At 38.7% G+C, this 26,717-nt stretch overlaps 1 protein-coding gene across 3 annotated transcripts in view; it reads right to left on the reverse strand.

Annotated features, from left to right (window-relative positions):
• STRN (striatin) overlaps positions 1 to 24,477 on the reverse strand; it is a 102,521-nt gene extending 78,044 nt beyond the window's left edge. Inside the window, exon 1 of one of the 3 annotated variants that reach the window (XM_032353006.1) lies at positions 24,003 to 24,477. In XM_032353006.1, the coding sequence (XP_032208897.1) occupies positions 24,003 to 24,236 (234 nt within the window). In that variant the 5' untranslated portion in view covers positions 24,237 to 24,477. The remainder of the gene's footprint in view (positions 1 to 24,002) is intronic. The other 2 variants (XM_032353005.1, XM_032353007.1) reach the window with 2 other exon arrangements.
• Between the last annotated feature and the right edge of the window lie 2,240 nt (positions 24,478 to 26,717).

The following is a 26,717-nucleotide window of genomic DNA, read 5'->3' on the forward strand; positions in this document are numbered from 1 at the left end:
ATATATGTAGATATATATAGATAGATAGATAGATGTAGATACTTCTGTGTGTGTCTATATTATTTTTATTAATTTAAAGAGTAAGGTCCAGAAAATGCCTTTTTAACATTAAACATTTAATATTAAACATTAGCAAACAATGTCTGCTATTTTGTAAAGTAATATTCCTAATATAAATATAAATCCCAATAACTTCACCTTACTACTTTACAAGTATTATATTTATTTAGCTTTAACAAATAAAACTATCATTCTGTTTCCTGCTAATACTATAACACTAACCTAAAAAACTAGCAAAAATAAATTACAGAAAAGAAAAACTGATTCTACTTATAAGTATAGATAGAAGATGATCTTAATAAATAGATATTCCATGCTCTCATAAAGAATATGAATAAGCAATTTAGAAAAGAGGAAACCCAAAAGGCTAGCAAGCTTAGAAAGAGATTTTTGATCTCAGTAATAAGCAGAAAAACTCAAGTTAATAAAAATAGGAGATATAATTTTATATTTAGGAGACTACCAAGAAGTAGAATTCTGGATGATACGTGAAAACGCACTGCTAGTGTAAATGTAGACAAGGGCAGTCATTTTCAAAAAAAATCCTGGCAACTTAGCTAAATTAGGTTTATACGTACCCAACCATTACTGTGTTTAAGAAATTCTCAAACAGTTCAAAGTAATGGGGTTAATGTACACAAAGTATCACATATGAATCTTTTTTAAAAAGAGAAAAAAATGACTCAATTTGATTTTTGTAAATAAAGAACACATGTACCAAAAAATATTTTACAAAGATAAGGAAAAATGGAAGAAGATTACAAGAATGGAGATTAAAATAGATAAGTAGATTAAATGAGAGGCAATAAACAATTATTGCCATGATAAATACAAGTTCAATAAAAAACCCATGTGTATGTGTTTATGTGTGTATATACATAAAATTTTGGAGGGGTATATACTAAGTTGTTAAAATTTACCTCCAAACAGTAGGTTTGTGAGGACTAGTGGGGGGAAGGGGTACTTTCTGCCCATTATCTTTCTGAATAGCTTATGTTTTATATATACACCTATTCTTTTTTTTTTTCTTTTGAAGATTTAATGTATTTGAAAGAGAGATTGGGTGCCTGCACAAGCAAGGGGGAGGGGCAGAAGAGGGAGAAGCAGACTCCCACTGAGCAGGGAGCCAGATGCCCAACTCAATCCCAGGACCCTGAGGATCATGACCTGAGCCTAAGGCAGGTACTTAAACAACTGAGCCACCCAGGCGCCCCCACCAATTCTTATTTTAAAGATATTATTTCTTCTGACAAAGATTCTCTATTCCACCAAACTTTAGTTAGGCTCCTCTGAATACAGTGCTTAACTAAGCCAGATCTTTAGACTTCCATGTCTACCTTCACATCCCCCAATTTTAGCAACAATCTAACTAAAGTCAGTTTGGCAAGAATCCCTCACCTTCAGTATCTCATCACCCTGAACATCTGATCAATTTCTTACCCCTTCAATCCCCAGGTGAAATCTGGTCACTCTGGCCTGCCTTCAGCAAGAATCCTGTCCAAGTCGGTTTTGCTAGAATCCCCTTACCCATGATGTTTCCTCTTCATAATTTACATCCACTAAGCCCCTACCCCTTGGCTATAAACTCCTAATTTTTCTTGCTGTATTCAGAATTGAGCCCAGTTCTATAACGAGGTCTCTTTCCCCCTAATGCAACAGTCCCTGATTAAAATCTGCTTATACTACCCTAACCACTGTCCAGTTCTGGTTTTCCTTAACACTGCTAAATGTAAAATTTAGACAGTTTCTAAAAATAAAGTCTAAGTTTAACTCTGAATTCTAAATAAGGATTAAAACTTTCTTTTTTGTAGAAAAACTGGTGGCTTCTAGTCAGTGATTCATGCTCTAAATCTCTTCTCTAATTCATGTTATAGCAAACTTATAAAAACATTTTAAAGATTTTTTAAAACATTTTCTTTAACATCTTAAAGTTTTTTTTATTTGAAAGAGAGAGAGCTCACATGCATGCAGGGGGAAGGGGCAGAGGGAGAAGCAGACACCCCACAGAGCAAGGAGCAGGATGTGGGACTGATACCAGGACCCTGAGATCCTGACCTGAGTCAAAGGCAGCCATTTAACCAACTGACTAAGCCACCCAGTCACCCCTACAAAAACATTTTAAAAAAATCAATATAGAGGAGAGGAAGCAAGATGGTGGAGGAGTGGGTGACTGAAATATCATCAGGTCCCAGGAGTTCAGCTAGATAGTTATAAAACCATTCCGAACACCTACAAACTCAACAGCAGATAGAAGAGAAGAGCAGCAATTCTAGGAACAGAAAATCAACCACTTTCTGGAAGGTAGGACTGTGGAGAAGTAAATCCAAAGTGGCGGGAAGATAGACGGTGTGGGGAGGGACCGGCTACCAGAAAGTGAGAGAGCAGCAGAGCACAAAATCAGAACTTGTAGAAATCTGTTCCACAGAGAGACTCTGCTCCAGAGGCAAAGTAGGGAGTGAAGCTCTCACGAGGAAAGTGTGGTCTCAGGTCCCACAGGGTCACAGAAAGCCCAGGGGTGTCTGGGTGTGGCAGAACTCCCAGGTATTGGAGCAGGAAAGCCGACTATAGACACTGGAGCCGAGTAGTCTGCTCTCAGCTCAGGGTTACCTTAAATCATGATCTGAAGCACAGTCAGGCTACTGCTCTTGGAGTAGGGACCCCACAAGTGGCAGATCCGAGCTCCCTCCTCCTTCCTCCTTCAGGAGGAGCAGCACAGGAGCCTGCTGCAGGAATCTGCTGGGTTTGGAGACTCCAAACAGGATCATGCGCCAGAGACAGAAAACTCAGTCACAAGCCAGGTGATCATGGAGTACAGACAGAGACAAGGAGACGGAAGGGATTGACTGCTTTTCACTGAGCGCACACTAAGGACAGGGACCCCAAGCTCTCAGCTCCTAGGGGCCAGAGGCCCACCATCTTCATTCCCGTCCTCCAAAGCTGTACAGAAAGCGTTCAGGGAACAAAAGCTCCTGAGAGCACATATTGCTTAACTTGGACCCTGGCAAGGGCAGTGCAATTCTGCCTTGGGCAAAGACATTTGAGAATCACTGCAACAGGCTCCAACCCCAGATCAGTAAGAACATCCAGCCAAGATCACCAACCAATGAGAACTGCAGAACTCCAGAGCTAGAGGAAAGCAACACCTAGAATTCATGGCTTTTTTCCCCATGATCCTTTAGTGTTTCAAAGTTAAATTTTTTTAATTTATTTTTTCTTATTGTATTTTTTTAACATTTCCTCTTTCTTATTTTAACATTTTTTAACTATTCTAGCTTATCAATACCTAAAAAAAACTTTTTAAATTTTCATTGTTATAGTCATATTTTATTGATTCATTGTATTTAACTTCATTTTTTGTATACATATACTTTTATTCCTTTAAAATTTTCAGATACAATTTCTTCTAATAGATCAAAATATACCCTAAATCTAACAAATGCTTTTGTTCTAGTCTCCAGCCTGATCACATTCTTTTTTCTTTTTCCAACAAAGAAAGGAATCTTAATTCCTTTTTTAGAATCTTTAATTTTCATCTTTACAGTCATATTCCACCCCTTCATCGTTTACCCTTATTTTATATTTTACATATATGCTTTTCCCTCTTTAAAATTTTGGGAGGTAGTTTCTTCTAAGAGACCAGAATATGCCCAAAATCAAGTGTGTGGCTCTGTTCTATTCATTTTCTTTTCTCCCTTTCTTCTCCCCCTAGTTTTGGGTCTCTTCTGATTTGGTTAGCATATATTTTTCTGGGGTCTTTGCCACCCTTTTAGTATTCTGTTCTCTCACTTATCTATTCTTATCTGGAAAAATGACAAGGTGGAAAAACTCACCACAAAAAAAAAAAAAAAAAAAAAAAGAACAAAAGGCAGTACTGATGGCTAGGGACCTAATCAATGTGGAAAGTATTAATATGTCAGAACTGGAGTTCAGAATGCTAATTATCAAGGTGTTAGCTGAGCTCGAAAAAAGAATGGAAGATATCAGAGAATCCCTTTCTGGAGAAATAAAAGAAATAAAATCTAACCAAGTTGGAATCAAAAAGGCTATTAATGAGGTGCAATAAAAAATGGAGGCTCTTACTACTAGGATAAATGAGGCAGAAAAGAGAGTTTGTGATATAGAAGACCACATGATGGAGAATAAAGAATTTGAGAAAAGAGAGACAAACAACTATTGGACCACGAGGGAAAAATCTGAGAGATAAGTGATACCATAAAATGAAACAATATTAGAATAATTGGGATGCCAGAAGAAAAAGAAAGAGAGAGAGGGGGGCAGAAGGTATATTGGAGCAAATTATACTAGAGAATTTCTCTAATATGGCAAAGGGAACAATCATCAAAATCCAGGAGGCACAGAGAAACCCCCTCAAAATCAATAAAAACAGGTCCACACCTCATCATCTAATAGTAAAACTTACAAGTCTTACTGACAAAGACAAAATCCTGAAAGTAGCTTGGGACAAGAGATCTTAACATAAAATGGTAGATATATTAGATTGGCAGCAGACCTATCCACAGGGACCTGGCAGGCCAGAAAGGACTGGCATGATCTATTCAGAGCACTAAACAAGAAAAATATGCAGTCAGGAATACTATATCCAGCTGGATGTCATTGAAAATAGAAGAAGAGATAAAAAGCTTCCAAGACAAACAAAAACTAAAAGAATTTGCAAACACCAAACCAGCCCCACAGCTGGTTTGAAAGGGGTCCTCTAAGCAAAGAGAGAGGATAAAAGTAACAGACCAGAGAGGAACAGAGACAATACACAGTAACAGTCACCTTACAGGCAATACAATGGCACTAAATTCATATCTTCCAATAATTACCATGAATATAAACGGGCTAAATGCCCTAATGAAAAGACACAGGGTATCAGAATGGATAAAAAAACAAGACCCATCGATATGCTGTCTGCAAGAAACTCATTTTAGAACCAAAGATATCTACAGATTTAAAGTGAGGGGGTGGAAAACAATTTACCATACTAATGGACATCAAAAGAAAGCTGGGGTGGCAATCCTTGTATCAGGTAAATTAGATTTTAAGCCAAAGACTATAATAAGAGATAAGGAAGGACACTGTATCATAATTAAAGGGTCTGTCCAACAAGGAGCTCTAACAATTTTAAATATCTATGCTCTTAACATGGGAGCAGCCAATTATATAAACCAATTAATAACAAAATCAAAGAAATACATCAAAAATAATAAAATAATAGTGGAGGACTTTAACACCCCCCTCACTGAAATGGATAGATCATCTAAGCAAAAGATCAACAAGGAAGTAAAGGCTTTAAATGACACACTGGACCAGATGGATATCATAAATATATTCAGAACATTCCATCCCAAAGCAACAGAATACACATTCTTCTCTAGTGTACATGGAACATTCTCCAGAATAGATCACAAACTGGGCCACAAATCAGGTCTTAACCAATACCATCAGAGTGGGATCATTCCCTTCATATTTTCAGACCACAGTGCTCTGAAACTAGAACTCAACCACAAGAAGAAAGCTGGAAAGAACTCAAATGCACAGAGGCTAAAGAGCATCCTACTAAAGAATGAATGGGTCAAGCAGGAAATTAAAGTATTAAAAAAATGGGTCAAGTATTAAATGAATGGTATTAAATGAAAGGGTCAAGCAGGAAATTAAAGAATTTTTTTAAATTAATGGTAAATTCAAAGGGGCACATGCATCCAATGTTTATAGCAGCAATGACCACAATAGCCAAACTATGGAAAGAACCTAGATTTCCATCAATAGATAAATGGATAAAGAAGATCTGGTATATAAATACAATGGAATACTATGCAGCCATCAAAAGAAATGAAATCTTGCCATTTGCAACAATGTGAATGGAACTAGAGGGTATTATGCTGAGCAAAATAAGTCAATCAGAGAAAGATAATTATCATATGATCTCTCTGACATGAGGAATTTGAGAGGCAGGGCAGGAGGTTGTTGGGGGTAGGGAAGGAAAAAACAAACCAAGATGGGATCAGGAGGGAGACAAACCATAAGAAACTCTTAATCTCACAAAACAAAGTAAGGGTTGCTAGGAAGTGCGGGGGTAGAGATAGGGTGGCTGGGTTATGGACATTGGGGAGGGTATGTGCTATGCTGAGTGCCGTGAAATGTGAAAGCCTGATGATACACAGACCTGTATCCCTGGGGCAAATAAGACATTATATGTTAATAAAAAGAAAAAAAATTCATGGAAACAAATGAAAATGAAAACACAACCATTCAAAATCTTTGGGACACAGAAAAGGCAGTCCTGACAGGAATGTATATAGCAATACAAGTCTTTCTCAACATACAACTAAGGTCTCAAGTACACAACCTAACCCTACACCTAAAGGAGCTAGAGAAACAACAAAAAATAAAGCCTAAAACCCTCAGCAGAAGAGAAATAATGAAGATCAGAAGAGAAATCAATGAAATAGAAACCAAAAGAACTGTAGAACAAATCAATGAAACTAGGAGCTGGTTCTTTGAAGAAATTAATAAGATTGATAAACCCCTGGCCAGATGTATCAAAAGAAAAGAGAAAGGACCCAAATCAATAAAACAAATGAAAGAGGAGAGATCATAACCAATACCAAAGAAATACAGTTATAAGAACATATTATAAGCAACTATATGCCAGCAAATTTGACAATCTGGAAGAAACGGATGCATTCCTAGAGACATATAAACTAACAAAACTGAACCAGGAAAAAACAGAAAGCCCGAACAGACCCATAACCAGTAAAGAGATTGAAGCAGTCATCAAAAATCTCCCAACAAACAAGAGCCCAGGGCCAGACGGCTTAAAAGGAGAATTCTACAAAACATTTAAGGAAGAATTAATACCTACTCTCCTGAAACTGTTCCAAAAAATAGAAATGGAAGGAAAACTTCCAAACTCATTTTACGAGGCCAGCATTACCTTGATCTCAAAACAGACAAAGACCCCTCCCATCAAAAAGGAGAATTACAGAACAATATCCCTAATGAACAAAGATGCAAAAATTCTCACCAAGATACTAGCCAATAGGATCCAACAATACATTAAAAGGATTATTCACCACAACCAAGTGGCATTTATTACTGGGTTGCAAGGTTGGTTCGATAACTGCAAATGAATTAATGTAATACAATACATTAATAAAAGAAAGAACAAGAACCATATGATACTGTCAACAGATGCTGAAAAAGCATTTGACAAAGTACAGCATCCTTTCTTGATCAAAACTCTACAAAGTGTAGGGATACAGGATACATACCTCAATATCATCAAAGCCATCTATGAAAAACCCACTGAGAATATCATTCTCAATGGGGAAAAACTGAGAGCTTTTCCCCTAAGGTCTGGAACACAGCAGGGATGTCCATTATCACCACTGCTATTCAACATAGTACTAGAAGTCCTAGCCTCAGCAATTAGACAACAAAAAGAAATTAAAGGCATCCAAATCAGCAAAGAAGAAGTCAAACTCTCACTCTTTGCAGATAATATGATACTTTATGTGGAAAACCCAAAAGACTCCACTTCAAAAGTGCTAGAACACATACAGAAACTCAGTAAAGAGTCAGGTATAAAATCAATGCACAGAAATCAGCTGCATTTCTATATACCAACACAAGACATAAGAAAGAGAAATTAAGGAGTCAATCCCATTTACAATTACACCCAAAAGCATAATATATGTAGGAATAAACCTAACAAAGAGACAAAGAATCTGTACTCAGAAAACTATAATGTACTCATGAAAGAAATGGAGGAAAACACAAAAAATGGAAAAACATTCCATGCTCATGGATTGGGAAGAAAAATATTGTGAAAATGTCTATGCTACCTAGAACAATCTACATGTTTAATGCAATCCCTATCAAAATACGATCAACTTTTTTCAAAGAAATGGAACAAATAATCCTAAAATTTAGATGGAACCAGAAAAGACCCAGAATAGCCAGAGGAATGCTGAAAAGGAAAACCAAAGTTGGCAGCATCACAATTCCAGATTTCAAGCTCTATGAGAAAGCTGTAATCATCAAGACAATATGGTACTGGCACAAAAACAGACATCTAGATCAATGGAACAGAACAGAGAGCCCAGAAATAGACCTTCAACTCTATGGTCAACTAATCTTTGACAGAGCAGGAAAGAACGTCCAATGAAAAAAAGACCGTCTCTTCAACAAATGGTGTTAGGAAAATTGGACAGCCACATACAGAAAAATGAAACTGGACCATTTCCTTACACCACACACAAAAATAGACTCCAAATGGATGAAAGACTTCAATGTGAGACAGGAATCCATCAAAATCCTTGAGGTGAACACAGGTAGAAACCTCTTTGACATCAGCCGCAGCAACATCTTCCTAGGAACATCGCCAAAGGCAAGGGAAGCAAGGGCAAAAATGAACTATTGGGACTTCATCAAGATCAAAAGCTTTTGCACAGCAAAGGAAACAGTCAACAAAACCCAAAAACAACTGACAGAAAGGGAGAAAATATTTGCAAATGACATATCAGATGAAGGGTTAGTATCTAAAATCTATAAAGAACTTAACAAACTCAATACCCAAAGAACAAATAATCCAATCAAGAAATGGGCAGAAAGCATGAACAGACACTTCTGCAAAGAAGACATCCAGATGGCCAAGAGACATGTGAAAAAGTGCTCCACATCACTCGGAATCGGGGAAATACAAATCAAAAACCACAGTGAGATACCATCTCACACCAGTCAGAATGGCTAAAATAACCAGTCAGGAAACGACAGGTGTTGCTGAAGATGCAGAGAAAGGGGAACCTATCTACACTGTTGGTGGGAATACAAACTGGTGCTGCCACTCTGGAAAACAGTAGGGAGGTTGCTCAAAAAGGTGAAAATAGAGCTACCCTACAACCCAGCAATCGCACTACTGGATAATTACCCTAAAGATACAACTGTAATGATCCGAAGGGGCACGTGTACCCGAATGTTTACAGCAGCAATGCCCACAACAGTCAAACCTGGATGTCAACCAACAGAGGAATGGATAAAGATGTGGTATATATATATACAATGGGATACCACGCAGCCATCAAAAGAAATGAAATCTTGCCATTTGCAACAACGTGGATGGAACTAGAGGGTATTATGCTGAGCAAATTTAGTCAATCAGAGAAAGATAACAAATAATCTCTCTGATATGAGGAATTTCGGAGGCAGGGCCGGGGTTGTGGGGGGTAGGGAAGGAAAAAATGAAACAAGATGGATCAGGAAGGAGAAAAACCATAAGAGACTTAATCTCACAAAACAAACTGAGGTCTGCGGTGGGGAGGTCGGGGGTAGGGATAGTGTGGCTGGGTTATGGACATTGGGGAGGGTGTGTGCTATGGTGAATGCTGTGAAATGTGAAAGACTGATGATTCACAGACCTGTACCCCTGGGGCAAATAAGACATTATATGTTAATGAAAAAAATCAACAGAGATTTCTTAACTAGGAAAGTCAAGCTTTCTTAGAACAAGTTCTTATTAGTAACTACCTGATTTTTAAACATCATAAAACACTCATTTCCTGATTAACAAATATTTTTTTAAATAAAAAATTAAGTCAAAATATAAAGGTAATCATTTTTATTCAAACAAGTAAACAAGAGAACACAAAGTAGGGAAAATAGGAAAGACTCATTAAACACACATAAGAAATAATGGAGATAAATCATTTAAGCTTTGATGTATACTGAATTTTAAAGATCAGTAAGTTTCTGCTTTCATTTTGAAAAAAAAAAAGGCAGGGGACATAATTTTTCTTGGTAACTCAGGACCAGAACCATACACATCAATTACTGAACTGTATTGTATAAACATTCAATGTTCTTTGATATGGGATTTGGGAAATTCCTACTCCTGGTTCTCTCACTAATCTGTGTGATCCTATTATAGTTACTTAACTTTGCTGAGCCTCAGTTTCCTCAACTATACAGGGAAAGAGTTTAACATCCTGGGATTATATGGAACTGAAGATGGTATGTGGAAAACAAAACTTAGTAAATCCTGATCCCAAGACAATGAGTATTGTTTTAAATTGCTATTTATTTGCATTCTGTTTATTTGCATGGGAGACTAATGGTATACAGTTGAATTAGTATCTGCCAAGGCAGTATTATTTTGGCTAATTTTTAAAAATCTATCATTGAATTCAAGACAATAAAGCCACCTTCCAAATGATATCCTCACCCTCCAGGATAATTATCCCTGTCTCCATAATTATTAATGTTTTTTGGTCAGCAGCAAGACAGGATTTTTTTCTGTATTATTAGTCAGGGGCTCCTTCTTGCAAATTTGAAGTCAATTTTAATATTATCATTATTAACACATAATGTTAACACGTACTATAATAGGTGTTAGAATTTAAAAAGTGATAAGGTACAGAGGAAGTTGCTAAAGTTCCAACACAGAGACTATCTATGCTATTGACTGTTATATCCCCAAAGCCTAGAACAGTCACTTGCATGTAGTAGATGTCCAATAAATATTTGTAAATTAACTGAACAGATTCATAAAAAGCAAGTAAACAGTAAAAGATGGAACACCCTAAGTGTTAAATGACAAAAGCAAGTATTAAAAAAGTAACAATCAAAGCCTAAACCAAAATCTCTTCATGGTGAAAATGGGACTTAAGCTAAATTTGAATAAAGACTATGTAAATCTGAAAGAATAATACAAATTATGAGGTGGTGGAAGATTATTTCAGAATGACGAAAACTTTCTAAGCAATGATAAAAAAAAAAGTAAACATTGACTTATGTGCAAAGCAAGATTAAACTATGTTGGTTTAGAAAGAGTACTCTAACAGGTAGAAAATATAATAGTCTAATCATGGAAGAGATTTGAAACCTACCACAGGCAAAAAGAAAAAATATATATATCTTGAGCAAATCATTATTTTTAGAAGCTTAAGAGGAAATACTGTGTATAATACCTTGGCCAAGGGAGAGACCAGAGGTAAAAAAATAAGAAGGCCCCTACTGCAGTCACCCAGATATGAGATGATGAGGATCTGAACCAAGTTAACAACAGTATTAAGAATTAAATGTTTAAAAATAAATCTAAGATATTAAATAGTTTACAAAACCTGGCTGGGAGAGTGAGGATGAGAGAATCACACACTGACTCAAATCTGAATCTAGACATCTAGAAAGGGTAAATTAGGGGCTGGGTAAGGGGAGGAGAGGCAACTTGGTTTGGGAGAAGAATTTTAGAAAGGCTGAGGATGCCTGGGCAGTTCAGTGGGTTAAGCCACTCCCTTTGGCTCAGGTCATGATCTCAGGGTCCTGAGATTGAACCCCACATCGGGCTCTCTGCTCAGCGGGAAGCCTGCTTCCTCCTCTCTCTCCCTCTGCCTGCTTGTGATCTCTGTCAAATAAATAAATAAATAAAACCTTAAAAAGAAAAAAGAAAGAAAGGCTTAGTGAGTCTCATGTTATAGCAGGTCATCCAGGTGACATCAGCAAGAAATTAGACATAGAATTGTAACTAGAAAAACATCAGCACGACCTAGATATGTAATTTTAAAAGGCATCTATCTATACATAAAAAGAATCAACTAGAGTGAGAAGATTCAAATCATAGAGAAACTGCTGGAAAGTAAAAACAAAACAATCTAATCTGACAAACAAGTATCTGAACGGTGAAGTAAGTAACCCAAAAGAGAGAAAGAGAACAAAGAAACTGAGAGGGAAGAAAATGAGACTAGTAGAAAACCAAAGGTACTAAATGCGGTGCGTACTGAGAAATTAACAATGAAATGAAAGACAACAAATAGGATGACAGTACCAACAGATAAAAGAGCTGAGAAAGGGGTTTCTTTTGTTGTCGGTATTGGTTTGGTTGGTTTTTAAATGGGAAAAGCTAAAAGCACTGCCACAGCGGATACCACCACTGGTATGGACTCAGGTCTATCTAAAGTTAAGAATTATTACTAGATTATAAGCTCCATGTGACCTCGAACTATATCTGCTTGTTTTCCACTGTTCATCCACAACATATTTTCTATGAGGCTTTGGCAACTTTGGTATTTCCATACACTAGCCTTTTTGTGCTCAATCTCACCTACTTGACTAGCTATAAGGATCTGGGAAACAAAACTAATTTTTGATGAAAAGAAGCAGGCTTGGGCATAAAAAAAAGTCAGAATTTTAATTCTAAATTCTGAAAAACTGGGGCATTTCTGTTTTATTAAAAATAATAGAGTTCCAAAAGGTTTAAGATCAAAATATATGAGTAATGCAACTGTAAACAAAATTGGAAAGGGAGAATACAAAATAATGAAAACTGGATAGTTTATTTAAAGCCAGATTCATCTTCACAGAAAAAAAACTATTCAATTCATTTTCTATTTAGAAGAATAAGGAATATGTATAAAATTTGAAGGCGTGGGTTTTAGAAAAGAACAAAAAATGTTATCTGACCCTGCTGATTGTAAAGACTTTTCAGGACATGATGCCAAAGACATTTCCTGGCAGTCAGTGTTTAACACACCAAGGGAGAAGAAAACAAACCTACACTCACAACTACCAAAACCCAGGCACCATTTGCTGCTGCTAACATCAAGCTGCAATTAAGAAGCCAGTGGCATCCCTAAAATGAGCTCCGTCAGAATGACTTGGCAGGGCCCAGGCAATGCTCTACACAACCAAACACAGATACTCCTTGCTCTCAGAGCTTCTTTCCAGGGGAGGTCTTAAGGCTAGCAGCAAGAGGGACAGATACACTGCTCCCCTGCATACCACCATATATTGCACATTCGTGCAATGTATGACAATCACTGTAAAATATCAAAGATGTCTCAGACACAGGACCTGCCCTCATGGCCAAAAAACTTTGGCTAAGAGACATGACATACATATTCAAACACATATATTTAATATATATTCACTAACATTTATTTAAGAACCATTTATGAAGCAGCTACTATGTGCCAGTAACTGCTGGATCTTAGGGAAATAAAAACACCCTTAAGTGACTCAGAACCTAGTGAGGAAACAAATATGCAAAGTATGAGATAGGCTGTATAACTGAGACACAGAAGGTCTCACCACTAATCCTCTCTTAACCAAACCTCTGGATTAACCAGTATTCTTCAGTCCCTTTGTAAAAACACTGCCCAACACCCAGGGCACATTAAATATTCACAGCTAGAGTATGTTCTTCTTTACAGTTCACCATCCACTGCGGTTATCTCAGTCCAGTTGTATAAGCTCACTAAGAGTCAACTTGGTTTCCTCCCAAACCTGTTTATGTCAGTTGCGCTGTTGCTTTGATTACATGATTCAATTAAATATTACATAAACCAATAAAATACTTCTTCTATGAAGAAGAAAGACTAAGTTAAATGCTTTGGGAAGACAAGACAACAAGGAGACCTATGAAAAATACTGCTGTTGAATTAAATGTGAGTGAAACAACTATAAAAGAACAGGGAAAAGTCATAAATAGCCACGATTCTGCATTGTATACTTTACTTGAAGAAAAGCAAAACCAGAAATCACAAGCAATGCATTATAATTGTAGGTTATTCAAGAAAGACAACACACATCTCCAATCAGCATTCTTAAAAAAAAAAAAAAAAAAAGGTGAATGGGGCAGGTGGGCTTGGTCTAGCAAGCTTTCTATATTTTTCACTTAAATTAGTTGGTATCATTTCAACCGATTAACTGCCCAAAAACTGGTCAGGATGGTGTTTCTGTCTTACACATACAAGCTTTTAGGGGAGCATGAAGCTTCACTATGTCTAGAGGTCAGAGAGGTTTCCCAAAGAAGGTAAACTGAATCTTGGAAGAGGATCAGAAATTCACCAGACAGACAAGAAAGGGAAAATATCCCAACCCTATACATTAACTCAGAAGCATTAAAGAAAAAGAAAAATGTCAAAATATTTCCTTCCATTTGCCATGCCCAGGCCCATCACTCAAACTTTTCTTACCAGGAAATTATTTATTCTCTTTCATCTATAAATTAGGGGATAAGCATTAATACCTACCACAAAGAGCTTTGCGAAGATTAAAATAGATTACACGTGTAAAGTGTGCTGCACTGTACCCAGCACATGGTAAGAGCTCAACAACAACAACAACAAAACTATTATTATTTTTGGAGGTTAAAAGAGGAAAGGAAACAAGATAAAGTACTGGGTTCCAGGACTGGGACCATGGCACCATCTTTCCCAGCTAACTACTCTTTAAAGCTTCAGTAAGTGTACTGACCCAGATCTCTAGGCTCCTCCTTGTTCCCTTTTAGCTTTATATAAACCCACATTCCTCAGGAGCAGGTTTTGGTTATGCATATAATTTGGCTCCTTTACTGACTGCTTAATCTTCTCATTTAGGAAATACAAACAAATTAAAAAAAAAAAAAAATGAGAACAAGTCTCAGACTGGGCTGCAATTTTCCATCATGTGAAATTGGTATCACCCTCATGGAATCTGACATCTTGTTTATTTTTCCTAACTAGATATGCTGGTATTGGATCCAATTTCTGTCCCATGTAAATGAGTGCTAATGGAACCTGTGTCTAACACTCCCTTGGCCCTTTCCTTGGATCTCTATAGTGCAGTTACCTCAAGAACCTATTTGCCACACCCAAAATACCTACTCCACCCACACCCTATTCAATATTTCCCAACGCTCCCCCTAATTCCAGGGCACTCCTTTACTTTTCTCTCAATCTTACCTAAGACAAACAAACAAACAAACAAACTCATTTTGCCTTGTGCCATACTGCTTCTAGCAACTCTACAATAAATTTTCCTTCTTACATATCAATCATCTATAATATTCCATCATCTTGTTCAGATAAGGTACTTTTGTAATAAGAGTTAAACAGCATTACATCTGCCAAAGAAAGTGATTTTATTTCTTCAATACCTTAACGCATAACAGCAAATACATGGTTGACATGTTATTCTGTTCGAACAGCATATGTAAGGCTGAGAATGACCTAAAATCCAAAGCACTACACAAGAGGTGATATATGGTCAATAAACACTAAATATAGTTTAAAAAAATACAAACACACACACACACACACAGAGAACGTAATTAGGCTACCATCAGAACAAGCTGAAAAAGATCCAAATTTGCAAAGTTTTTTAAATAAATAAATATTTTATATCAGTATTCCCTATACAAAAATAAAATTATTAAAAGAAACTAGAGTGACACAATGTTTAACACTCTTAAGGAACACATATTGTTGAAGACTTTCCTGAACCCCTTAAAATATACTCATTTCACTAGGTTGTTCTACTTGAAGAAAAGTTTGAAATATGTCAGAAGAATTTACATTATGACAGTTAGATTATTAATCATCTAAATATTATATCTCACTTGGCTACTTCAATCAGAAGCAGCTACACAGAGTGAGGAACCAGTAAAAGGAGATGATGTGGTATGGAGAACAATGCCTAGGCCAGGGAAGTAGGACTCCTGGGTTCTAAACTAAATCTCCACCAACTCACAGTGTGATCTAAGACAACTCACTCCGGTGGCCCTCACTGATAGAACAAAGGATGAGACTACTGAGGTTCTAAGGTCCCTCAGGAGGTAAAATACTCTTAGCCTAATGAAGGGAACAGAAAATTGAGAGTGGAGATTGGCGGGGGGTGTGTGTGTTGTGTGTCTTTCCTTGTCAGCTCCAGAATTCTGCAAGTGTTAAAATGAAGACTACAGATAATACTGCTCTAGGAACTAAGAGCAAGTTCATGTGTGCAGTTTCTCCCTCCCCTCTGTCTGCTCAGCCCACCCCCTGCTCCCTTTTCTGTCTCTTTTCTTCTACCTTCCTCCCCAGCTTCTCTCTTGCCTCAGGTTTCTCTTCTGAACTCCAAAGTTTCCTCTATTCCTATGTCTGGTCCTCAGTGCTTACAAGTTATTACCACCTATCACTACACATCTCTGGCCAGCCCCTTACTTCCAATACTGTCAATTCATTGTCCTTAAACCACTACTAACAGAGAAAAGATACGTAAGTAGCCACTATGTACCAAATGGATCACTTAAACCAGATCGTGGCTTCTAAAATTTGATTTAAATAAATAATACAATTGAAAGCATTCTCTCCATAGAAATCTCAACCAGCAAGAGCAAACCATTTATTAGACATCTCTTATGGGTCCCATACTTCGCATACTTAATCATTTTAAAATTACAACTAGTCTTGTTTGGTGGGTATATTAGAACTCACAATTAACAAAGATGAGGCCCAGAAAAATTATACTGGAAATGAAGTTAAGGCCCATACTTCCCATAGCTACATTATGATAGGCAACAGACTGTTTTGTGAAATGGACCACCAAAGCAAGAAACTCCAAAGATCCCAAGGGCATGTTTATTTCTAATGGCCCAGAATTGAAACCTAGATACCATTAATAACATTCACAAATCTGAAAGTATGGCTGACATCAAGTAGATAATAAGCTGCTGACAAAGGGAAATCAGTCCAAATTATTTGGACTTCCAAACACCTTTCAAAGACTGATTAGTAAAGGGGTTTGTTTTAAATTTTGCTTATATTACCAAGATTTTGGAGAGAAGCTGTAGTCTCCTCTCCTATCATTGGAACTCAAAGAAAAGTAGACTTAGATAGTAAATAAAGTTTAGGGCTAAATAAGGACATCTCTTACTTGAAAATATTATCAATGATATTTCTCCCCAGATAATTACTGGGCCATTCGTATTTATCAGTTTTTGAAAGGAAGATAATTCAGTTTCCAGTAATAATGTCCTGAATTAACTCTTCTACTAAAAACAGCTAAAAATTCTGGACAAAATATTTTCACGCTCATCTAAAAGACAAAGCTGATAAGAAGTAAGGAATTATTTGGCCAAAATTGAAGGGAAAATGAATACTGAGTGAGGTAAGAGAACAAGTGCCACTTTGCCCTTTGGGTACTAGCCAATCAGAACAAACCTGAACCTTAGTTTGGACAGCCTTACAGGACCCAAACAGCAAAAATCAAAAACTAGGACCACCCAGAGTGAAAAGTCTAACAGGTGATATGTCCCACAATTAGCTAAGACCTAAGGGGTTTATACCTTCAAGGCCAAGGTGAAATACAACGGTCCTCAAATGTATGCAACCAAAATTTGCATAAGCAGTGTGGTCCAAATTCAAGCAATGAATTTATTTTAAATGGTTCTGGATTTTAAATGGTTTAATTTCTTTTAAATGGTTCTGGATGCCTCCAAACCTACCAGAAGCAAATGCAAAGAACTTCTGAAAATGATACCTTTACTTGAGACCTCAGTTTCGTCTTAAACATCTTCAAGACAGTGAGCAGTTACACAAAGGTAACTATCCATACAAAGAAACAAGTCATCATAAACAAGAACCAGCAAAAACAAGAAATCACAAAAAAGGTACCTCTAAGACCTCACATATAGGAAGCACAGAGACACCAACTATGAAGTAACTATACTTACTACATTTAAAGAACAAAAGAGGACTGGGGGAACCTGGGTGGCTCAGTCAGATAAGTGTCTGACTCTGGGTTTCAGCTCAGGTCATGATCTCAGGGACTAGTCCTGAGATCTAGTCCCATGCCTGGCTCCACGCTCAGCACAGTGTCTGCTTGAGATCCTCCCCTCTCTGTCTCCCTCTGCCCCTCTCCTGCCACCCCCCTCCCCCCCACCCACATACATACTCTCTCTAAAATAAATAAATAAATAAAATCTTTAAAAAAAAAAAAAGGAGTAAAAGACAACCTGAAAATATCTTCACGGAGCAGGAAACTATTAAGAAAAGATCCAGCAGATTCAAAAAGGAACCAAACTGAACTTCAATAATAATCAAAATTACAAACTCGTTGGATGGCTTTAAAAGATTAGATTCACCTGAAGAGAAAATTAATGGATAGGAAAATAAATAAGAATAAATAGATAGGGGCGCCTGGGTGGCTCAGTGGGTTAAAGCCTCTGCCTTCGGCTCAGGTCATGATCCCAGGGTCCTGGGATCGAGCCCAGCATCGGGCTTTCTGCTCAGCAGGGAGCCTGCTTCCTTCTCTCTCTCTGCCTGCCTCTCTGCCTACTTGTGATCTCTGTCTGTTAAATAAATAAATAAAAAATATTTAAAAAAAAAAAAGAATAAATAGATAAAGAAGGTCTAGGGTACATGTAATCAGAGATCCAAAAGAAAAGCTAACTGGATAGAATAGAAATCTAAAGAGATAATGATGGTGGATTTTGCAGATTTTTCAAGGAGCCTAACAAAGTCACATACAAAAAGAAATCTATACCCCGATACATCATAATAAAACTATAGAACACCAAAGTCAAGACACAGTATTAAATGTAGCCAATAAAATAAGCTAGAAAACAGTAAAACAGAGTAAAATCTCCATGTCTGTTGTTTTAAACAGGAAAATGATAAGCATTAGTGTGACTGATTATCTCAGAAAGTTCTAAGGACCAAGTAAAATAATGTATTTGAAAGGACTTAAAAAAAAAAACTGTAAAGGTATCTGGAGATTTAAGTGACAGCTTGTATAAAGCCTATTTTATTCTCGGTCATTCAACCTCTCTGTGAGCTTCACTTTACCTGCAAAAGAAAGTTGCAGCTGATTTTCTCCAAAGTTCATTCCAGCTCAAAATTATCTCTCAGTCAGAGGGAGGTGAATCAAATTAAAATATTCTACTGGCTAAAAATAAAATGCTAGCTATCATCAGAAAGAATAATAGAAATTATATCTCAAATTCTATAAAAAGCCATCCATATCTGGAATACTAACACATTTGAGAAAATCATCAAACTATTTATGTAAAATCAGAAACTAACTTAAGCAGTGGTTCTCAATCTTTGTCGCATATAACGACTACCGGGAGCTCAAAAAAATACTAATACCAGCAGCCCTAAATTCTAAGATTATGATTTAATGGGTCTGAGGTAGAGTCCAGGGAATGAATACTTTTAGAAGTTCCCCCAGATTATTCTCAGATTGAAGTGAAGCTGAGAAATACTGAACTAAAGTGACAAACAGTAGTATATGTTTTTAAAAGAGTAAAACCTCTACAATCTTTCTAAAATATAATTAAAGGTTATAAAATTATCAAGGCTATAAATAGAGTGAAAAATGATCCTGTTTACAAAATTATACCATACCACAATGGGGTTCACCTGCTCCAAGTTCAAAGGAAATGGTTTTTAAAGACCCGAATAAAACCGAAGATTAGTTTTATAGAGTGGTTAGTAAATGTATATGATTTGTTACCCAAGACATCATTCAAGGTTAAGATAAACACACTCAGAAAAATTTACACAAATTCCAAGATAACAGACCCACACTGAGTTATAAGGAAAGCAAATATACACCAAGTACATAATCAGTGTTGTAAGGCTGACAGTGAAAGCAACGATTCACTCCTATGAAATGTCCCTTAGCGCCACCATCACACCTGGAATATTAGACTGCCTGGTCCAGGATGGTACTTACATGCTCTAGCCTTAAAAGAGTTCACAACTAAAGATGATGCTTTTCTCTGGAGACAAGGACATAAAAAAAACTGAAAATTTAACATCAAATATTTGCTACCTTTTATTCATTCAGCGTTTACTTTGTGTTATGTGCCAGCCTCTGTGAGGTATTTTAAAACATCTAATTTAACCCTCACAAGGTAGTTTATTATTCTCACCTTATACCTCAGGAAACTAAGATTCTCAAAGGTCAGAATTTGTTTGCCATGTTTGCCATAAAGTTGTAAGTCTTAGAGAAAAGGTTTAAAGCAGGTTTATGCCAAGTTGTCTCTCATCATAATTGTAAATAATAGTTGTAACACAAAATAAACCATCATTTTAAGTGCTGTACTCATCTAAATGCTCAGTAAATCTTAACAGTCCTTTGAAGCTACTCAGTCAAAATAACTGATTTGTACATGACTCCTCTTTTCCTCACATTCTATTCTTCAGCACATCCTATTGTTTCTACCTTCAGAAATGTGTTCAGAATCCATTTTGATACTTTGAATATGAATCAAAATATATATTCACCTACCTCATCACTACCACCTAAATTCATTTCCAGCCCAGATTATTAAAATAGCCCCCAACCTAGGCTCCCTGACTCTTTTACTCTTATCTTCCCCTCTAACTGTATTCTAAAGTCTTGCAAAAGGTTCCTTTTAAAGATGGTGGTGTTCCTTTGCTCGAAACATTTCCATAGTTGCCTATCCTGCGGAGGTAAAACCTAAGATCCTTACAATGGGCAAGATCCAGTACTTCTGACATTTCTTCTATTCTTCTCCTCCACTCTAGCCACATGTGCCTCATTATTCCTCAAACATTCCAAGCATTCTTCCCCCCACCCCAGCACTGTTCTCTAAGCCTAGAACACTCTTTCCTTACTTTCACCTTTTCAAGTCTTGCTCAAATGGCACCTCACCAGTTAAGCCTTTCTTCCCCACTTTCTCAATCATTTCATATCCCACTTATAACACGTTATCATGGTGCCTGCTACCATCTAACATTTTATGTATAGGTATGTATGTCTGTCTTTCTCCAGAATTTAAGCTTCATGAAGGAATGATCTATTTTAATCATTCTTGTTTCTCCAGGGCCTATAATAGGAGCTAGCATAAAGCGGGTGACTGATAAACATTTGCTGAATGAAGATATAAATCAATAATGCTAAAATCCAGATTAATAAACACTCCAGTTGGGGCGCCTGCATGGCTCAGTGGGTTAAGCTTCTGCCTTCGGCTCAGGTCATGATCTCAGGGTCCTGGGATTGAGCCCCCCATCGGGCTCTCTGCTCAGCAGGGAGCCTGCTTCCTCCTCTCTCTCTCTCTCTGCCTTACTTGTGATCTCTGTCAAATAAATAAATAATAATTTTTTAAAAATAAAATAAACACTTCAGTATACAGTCTCTATACAACATGCCCTAAGCTACTCAATTACATCACTTTTTTCACAAATTTTTCTTTTTTTTCACTTTTTTCACATTTGCAGGTGAATAGCTGAGCCTCCCCTACTACACACACATCCCAAAATCAAGAGCCAATAAATTTTAGTTTTTATTTACGTGCTTGCTATTAAGTCAATAAATTTGAAATAAGTTCTCATTACCTCATGAAGTTCTTTCTTACTGCTATTCTCCCCATTCACTGCTAGCTCTCCTCTTTTACGCTATTCTAAAACAATTTAAGCCCCCAATGTGATAAATACTGATTTTTCTGCATCTTGCTTATACTATCACTCCCAGTAGACTGCATATTCTTTTGAGGTCATCTAGCTCAAAATCTCACATATAGAAAATTTTCTCAAATGTTATGATTAGTATTCCAACTCCACTTCCTTTCACAGATGTAAAGCTCAGTAATAATCCGAATCATTCTTTTCCCATGAATTACCTATTCTCATCTGAACAGTGGTAATGAGGTGGGAGAGAGGGAGATTACCAAAAATAAAGAGAATTCTACTTAAACCAAGATGGGCAAGGCGGGGGCGATGACAAGTTTGCAGCACAATGTAGCTGGTTCCTTCTTCCCAAGACCTGAAGAAGGGAGGAAGCAGAAAGGCAAGCCAGGTAGATGAGAGCTTGGAAGATGAGAGCCTTGCCCAACTCTGCCCTGGCAACCTGAAAGAGCAGGACTGACAGGTTCCTGAAGGGGCATATTAGACTTAATCTTAAAGGTATTTTTGTTGACTTCGGTGTTAATGACTGAGAAGTGATTCAAAAATCAAAAGGGCGATGCCAACTGATCCAAATTTCATCGTCATTCTTTCAACTCTTACTTCTTATCGTCTTTCTAGAAAAATTCCAACAGCAAAAGAAAAATGAAGGGATATGTTCAAATTTAATGATGCTGATGAAATGATTCAAAAGCACAAACGCGTGTGTGTGTTTGTGTGTAAAACTAAAGAGTGACTACAATTAATTACAGGTAAACTGGAAGTTGAAACGGAGGAGTGGAGGGGGAGCTCTGGGAGATCCGACAGGAGGTAAGATGAGTTGGAAGTTCCCAAACCTCCACAGGTAATAAGGGAAAAATCATTATCTTGTCTGTTTTTTGACCAAACTAGTGTGACTCACCTTCCCTAAACTGGAAATTAAAATTTAAGCAGTCACATACAAAAATCACTCTCCACACTTGAACAGCCTTAAAGTTAAAGCCTGCCTTTCACACTTCCTTGAAGTCTGAAATCCACAAGCTTACTTACAGAATGCAGTGCTAATAAAGTGAATTACTAATAAATCTGAATGAAGCATTTAAGTAAGCTTGCTATTTAGACAGATATGGTCAGATTTATTTTGAAAAAAATTACAAATATCTATATACTAGATACTGAAGTACATAGCAGTAGGAATAAAAAAAGTTGTCACAATATAAACATACAACTATAGAAATAGAGAGGCAGAAAAAATTGTAATAACTATGGGTCACGCCTGGCTTCACTGAACTCCTCCCAGAGGCCTTCCTCAAACACCATGTCTAAAATAAAATAGCTGCCCCTATCACACTCTATTCCTGTACCTGATTTATTTTTCTCACCCAAGTTGCCACTATGGTCCAGTATATTATATACTTGCATCTGCTAACTGTTTGCCAACTAAAATGTAAGCTCTATGAGGGCAGAGTTGCTGTCGGTTTTGTTAATCCCAGGGCCTGAAGGCACACAGCTGGCACTCAATAAATGTACTGAATAATAAAAGATGAAAATGAAGTTCAGAGAGGCGAAAGGATTTCCTCAAGGTCAGAGCTAGCAGCAAGCACAGGCGGTACTATAAGGCTGTCTACTCCCTCTTTCCACAGCCACTTCCACTATGCCAAAGCACCCTGTTCCAGCACATGATTCTATTTAACAGATTTCTCCTCTTCTTTTTTTAAGTGCCAAAGAAAATACATGTTACCAAAAAAAGTGACACACTGGGTAGCATTTTAACTTCAAGTGTTTTACCAACCAAAACTATACTCAGATTTCATGAGCATACAGGATTAGCCAGTAAAACAGAAAGGCACAGCGACTCAGTTCCTAGTGAAATTGGTGTGTGCCTTGGAAGTTTTAAGAACAGCCGCTGAAACCTACTTAGCAATCCAGAATGGCTAGTAAAGGATCAGCCTCACTTTCTTCTAAGTGCCCACAACAGCTCCTTCCTGGATATACTTTATCTCGCAGATTATGCAAGGAAATGTAACCAACTTTAAAGTCCCTTTTAGTTCCTTTCAAAGTACAAGTCAATCTCCCAAAACACTGGACATAAAATTAACCCTTGGTAAGTTTCAGATTCTGAGAACAGGAAACCATCTCTGGACCATCACCTGACTGTGATCATCCAGGTCCTTCATTCAAAGTCCATGAATCTGAAATACCTAAAAGAAACGCGGGAGGGGGTAAGGAAGAGGAAAGAGAAAAAAGCATTTACATATATCAAAAAGGAGCTCATATTCCTAATAATACTTTCGCCCAACATCAGCTTCTCGCCTGAAGTCAAGGCCCCACGGACACAACTTCTGTCTCAATCACCTTCCTTTCAGAGAGAGGAGCCAATACCTTTCGCAGGGACCATCTCTAGACCTACGATGTTACTAAGGCAGAGGATGATTTGCTCGACGTCTCTCACAACTACTGTCAGCCCTATTAGTAAACTGAAAGGGACGACCTAAAATGTGGGACGGCAAAAAGAGTTGAAAAGAGACGGAGTTAAGAGTGGGAAGGAGCAGACGAAAAGGAGCGGGGAGGGTAAACAACGCTTCAAGGGCGGGAGTGGGAACCCGGGTCAAGGAAGTGGGGTCAGCGGAAGGCAAAGGTGAAGGGGGTAAAGGGACGCGGTTCTGGAGGGGATGGGCAGAGCAAAGGGGGAGGGGACGAGCGGGGGCTGAAGGGTGGGGAGGGGGAAGGGTCCTGGGCGGGGCGGAAGGGACCGAAGAGGCGGGATGTAGAGGGCCCGGCCGGGAGGGTCTTTACCTGCAGCTCCGCCCGCTCCACCTCCCACTGGGCTCTCTCCACCTCGAAGCGGGCCCACTCATGCTGCAGGAAGTGCAGGATCCCAGGGAGGCTGTATTGGGCTCGCGCCGCCCCCGCCGCAGCCGCCCCGTCGCCCGCCGCGGCAGCCTCCGCCAGAGGCCCGAGACCCTTGGCACCGCCGGCGCCCGGGTGGTTGTTGCTGAAGAAGACACCGGGACCCGCCTGCTCGTCCATGGCGGCCGCAGAAACCCCGGGAGCTGCCCAGGCGCCCAGCAGCGGAGGCAACGGCGGCGGCCAGCAGCGCCTCCTCCTGCCTCCGCCGCTCCCCGCCCACACCCCAGTCAGCAGGGAGCAGCCGCCTGGGCGCGGGGGCCGGCCGAGCCCGGGACGGGCCGGGAAATGGGTCAACTGCGGCGCGCGGGCGGCCCGCGGCTTGCTGGGAAATGTAGTCGCGGGGCTCGGCGTCGAGAAGCGCGGCCGCGGCGGCCTGTGGGGCTGCCAGCAGCTAAGGCGCGGCCGCAGCTCCGCCCCCTGGCCCGCCCCGCCCCGCCCCGGCCCGCCCCTGCCCGCGGCGGTGGGGGCCGGCTGGGCCGGGAGCGCGGGTTTCCTCGTCCGCCCGGCGGGCGCAGGCTGGCTGTGCGCCAGTCCCTCTCGCACACGGAAGTTCTCGGGCGGCGCGCCCTGTTGCACACACGCACACACACACACACACACACACACGGAAGTTGTCGCGCCAAGATACCAGCCCGAGCTGCACATCTTTGAGGGCTTCCTGGTAGCTCTGTTAAGAAGCGACCTCAAACCGAAGTTCGGCGCTTAGGCTCCTGGACCCGGATCCTCCAGCTAGTTGGAACACAACCCTTTCCCTTTGGCGCCAACTTCAGTGTTTCTCTGGCCACAGGCACCCCTGAGTTTTGGCAATCTGCTTATCGCTGTCGCTCCTCCCTTTCTTTTTCTCTTGGGGGTTCAAACCTGTTACCTGATCAGTTTTCACTAATAAGGAGCTCTGATCACCTCTCCCTTTCGGCTTCTAAATTCTGGGTTGTTGGCACCTCTTCTGAAACCCTGCTACGCCTCAAGTCCCTTTCTCTTGCAGTCAGTCTTGCAGAAGATCCAAATCCTGTGAACTTTCAGATATCCAAGACTGCTATTTCGGTCTCCTTTTTCGTACCTCTTCCCGCGTAGTTTTTACTCCGTTCCACTCAACAAATATTTGATTGTCAGTTAATTCTGTCGCTGGGGATATAAAGATAAATGACACAGTTCCTGTCATCAAAGGGAGATTGGCAAGTATATAATCAATTCTCACAGTGCCTTACATCAACACCGCCTGAAAGAACAAAGTCCCTTTCTCTTCCCCAGAAGTCTTAGGTATCCAGGTACTTCTCCCTTTCCACCTGTCCCAGTTCCAGTTGCTGTCGCGGTTCACCTGCAAACCCACAGCAATATTAGCCTACCAAAGACACCGAAGTCCTTTCAAAGGTTTCTCGTAAATATTATCCTTCAAAGTCTCTGCAGTTATGCCACTCTAAATTCACACTACAACAATAATGAAAGGAAGGCACCTGAAAAAATTTAACAAATGAAAGTGAAATGAAGCACTTATCTTGTCCTCATAACAAGTTATTAGTAATTCTTTTGTGGGATGGACTTCTGGAATATCAGATGGGATGGTCGTGAAAAAAATTTAAAGATTTAGGCTGGTTATTGACATGTCAGGGAAGGACATCCTGTTCCTATCCTTCCCCCAACAACCCCTCCCTTCCCACGGCTACTTGTGGAAAGGACAGGAAACACACTGTATCTGTCCTGGTTGCAAATAAAGATGGCAAGCTCTCTTTTCTCACTTATTGAATCTTTCTGCTTCATGAATTCATTCTTTATTATAATAAAAGTTTGATCCAAGCTTGGCCGAATTCCCTGTGTCATAAATTAGTTTGGCTGTAAGTGTCCTTTGAGACACTGCCCAGTCCTCTCATTTTACAGCTCAAGAAACTTAAGTGCAAAGCAGTTGAGACTTGTCCACAATGAGGCTTTGAGTAAATGGCACAGCCAAAACTAGAAACCAGAATCCTTGACTGCTAGTTCATTGATCTTTCCATTAACACGTTGCTTCCTTTCTTACTTATCAGAACTACCAGAATACCAAGAGGAAGATAATGCCACAATGGCATATTTTTTTCATCCAGGAGATTTAAGAACTCCTACAAGTTGTGAATGTTAAAAGGGTTTTTTTTTGGTTGTTTTTTTCCTCTCTCTCTAATAGAGACATGTCTGACAATTCCCTGAAATAAATTCATAACACACTATAAAACATAATTAAATTTAATGATAGCTATTTAAGAACCTGTAAGCCATTTACCTAGATGACCAAGAAAGAAAGAGGACTCAAATAAAATCAGAAATGAAAGAGGAGATACTATAACTGTTATCACAGAAGTACAAAGGATCATAAGAGACTACTATAAACAATTATACATTAACAAATTGCACAGCTTAGAAAAAATCGCTAAATTCCTAGAAACATAAAACTTATCAAGACTGAATCATGAAGAAACCAAAAATCTGAATGGACTGATCACTAGTAAGGAGAAACAGTAATCAAAAACATCCCAACAAACAAAAATCCAGGACCAGATGGCTTCACTGGTGATATCTATCAAACATTCAAAGAAAGATTAAAAAGAAACATTACCAATCCCTCTCAAACTTTTC

This window comes from Mustela erminea, chromosome 7 (genome assembly GCF_009829155.1).
Source record: "Mustela erminea isolate mMusErm1 chromosome 7, mMusErm1.Pri, whole genome shotgun sequence".
NCBI classification, from domain to species: domain Eukaryota; kingdom Metazoa; phylum Chordata; class Mammalia; order Carnivora; family Mustelidae; genus Mustela; species Mustela erminea.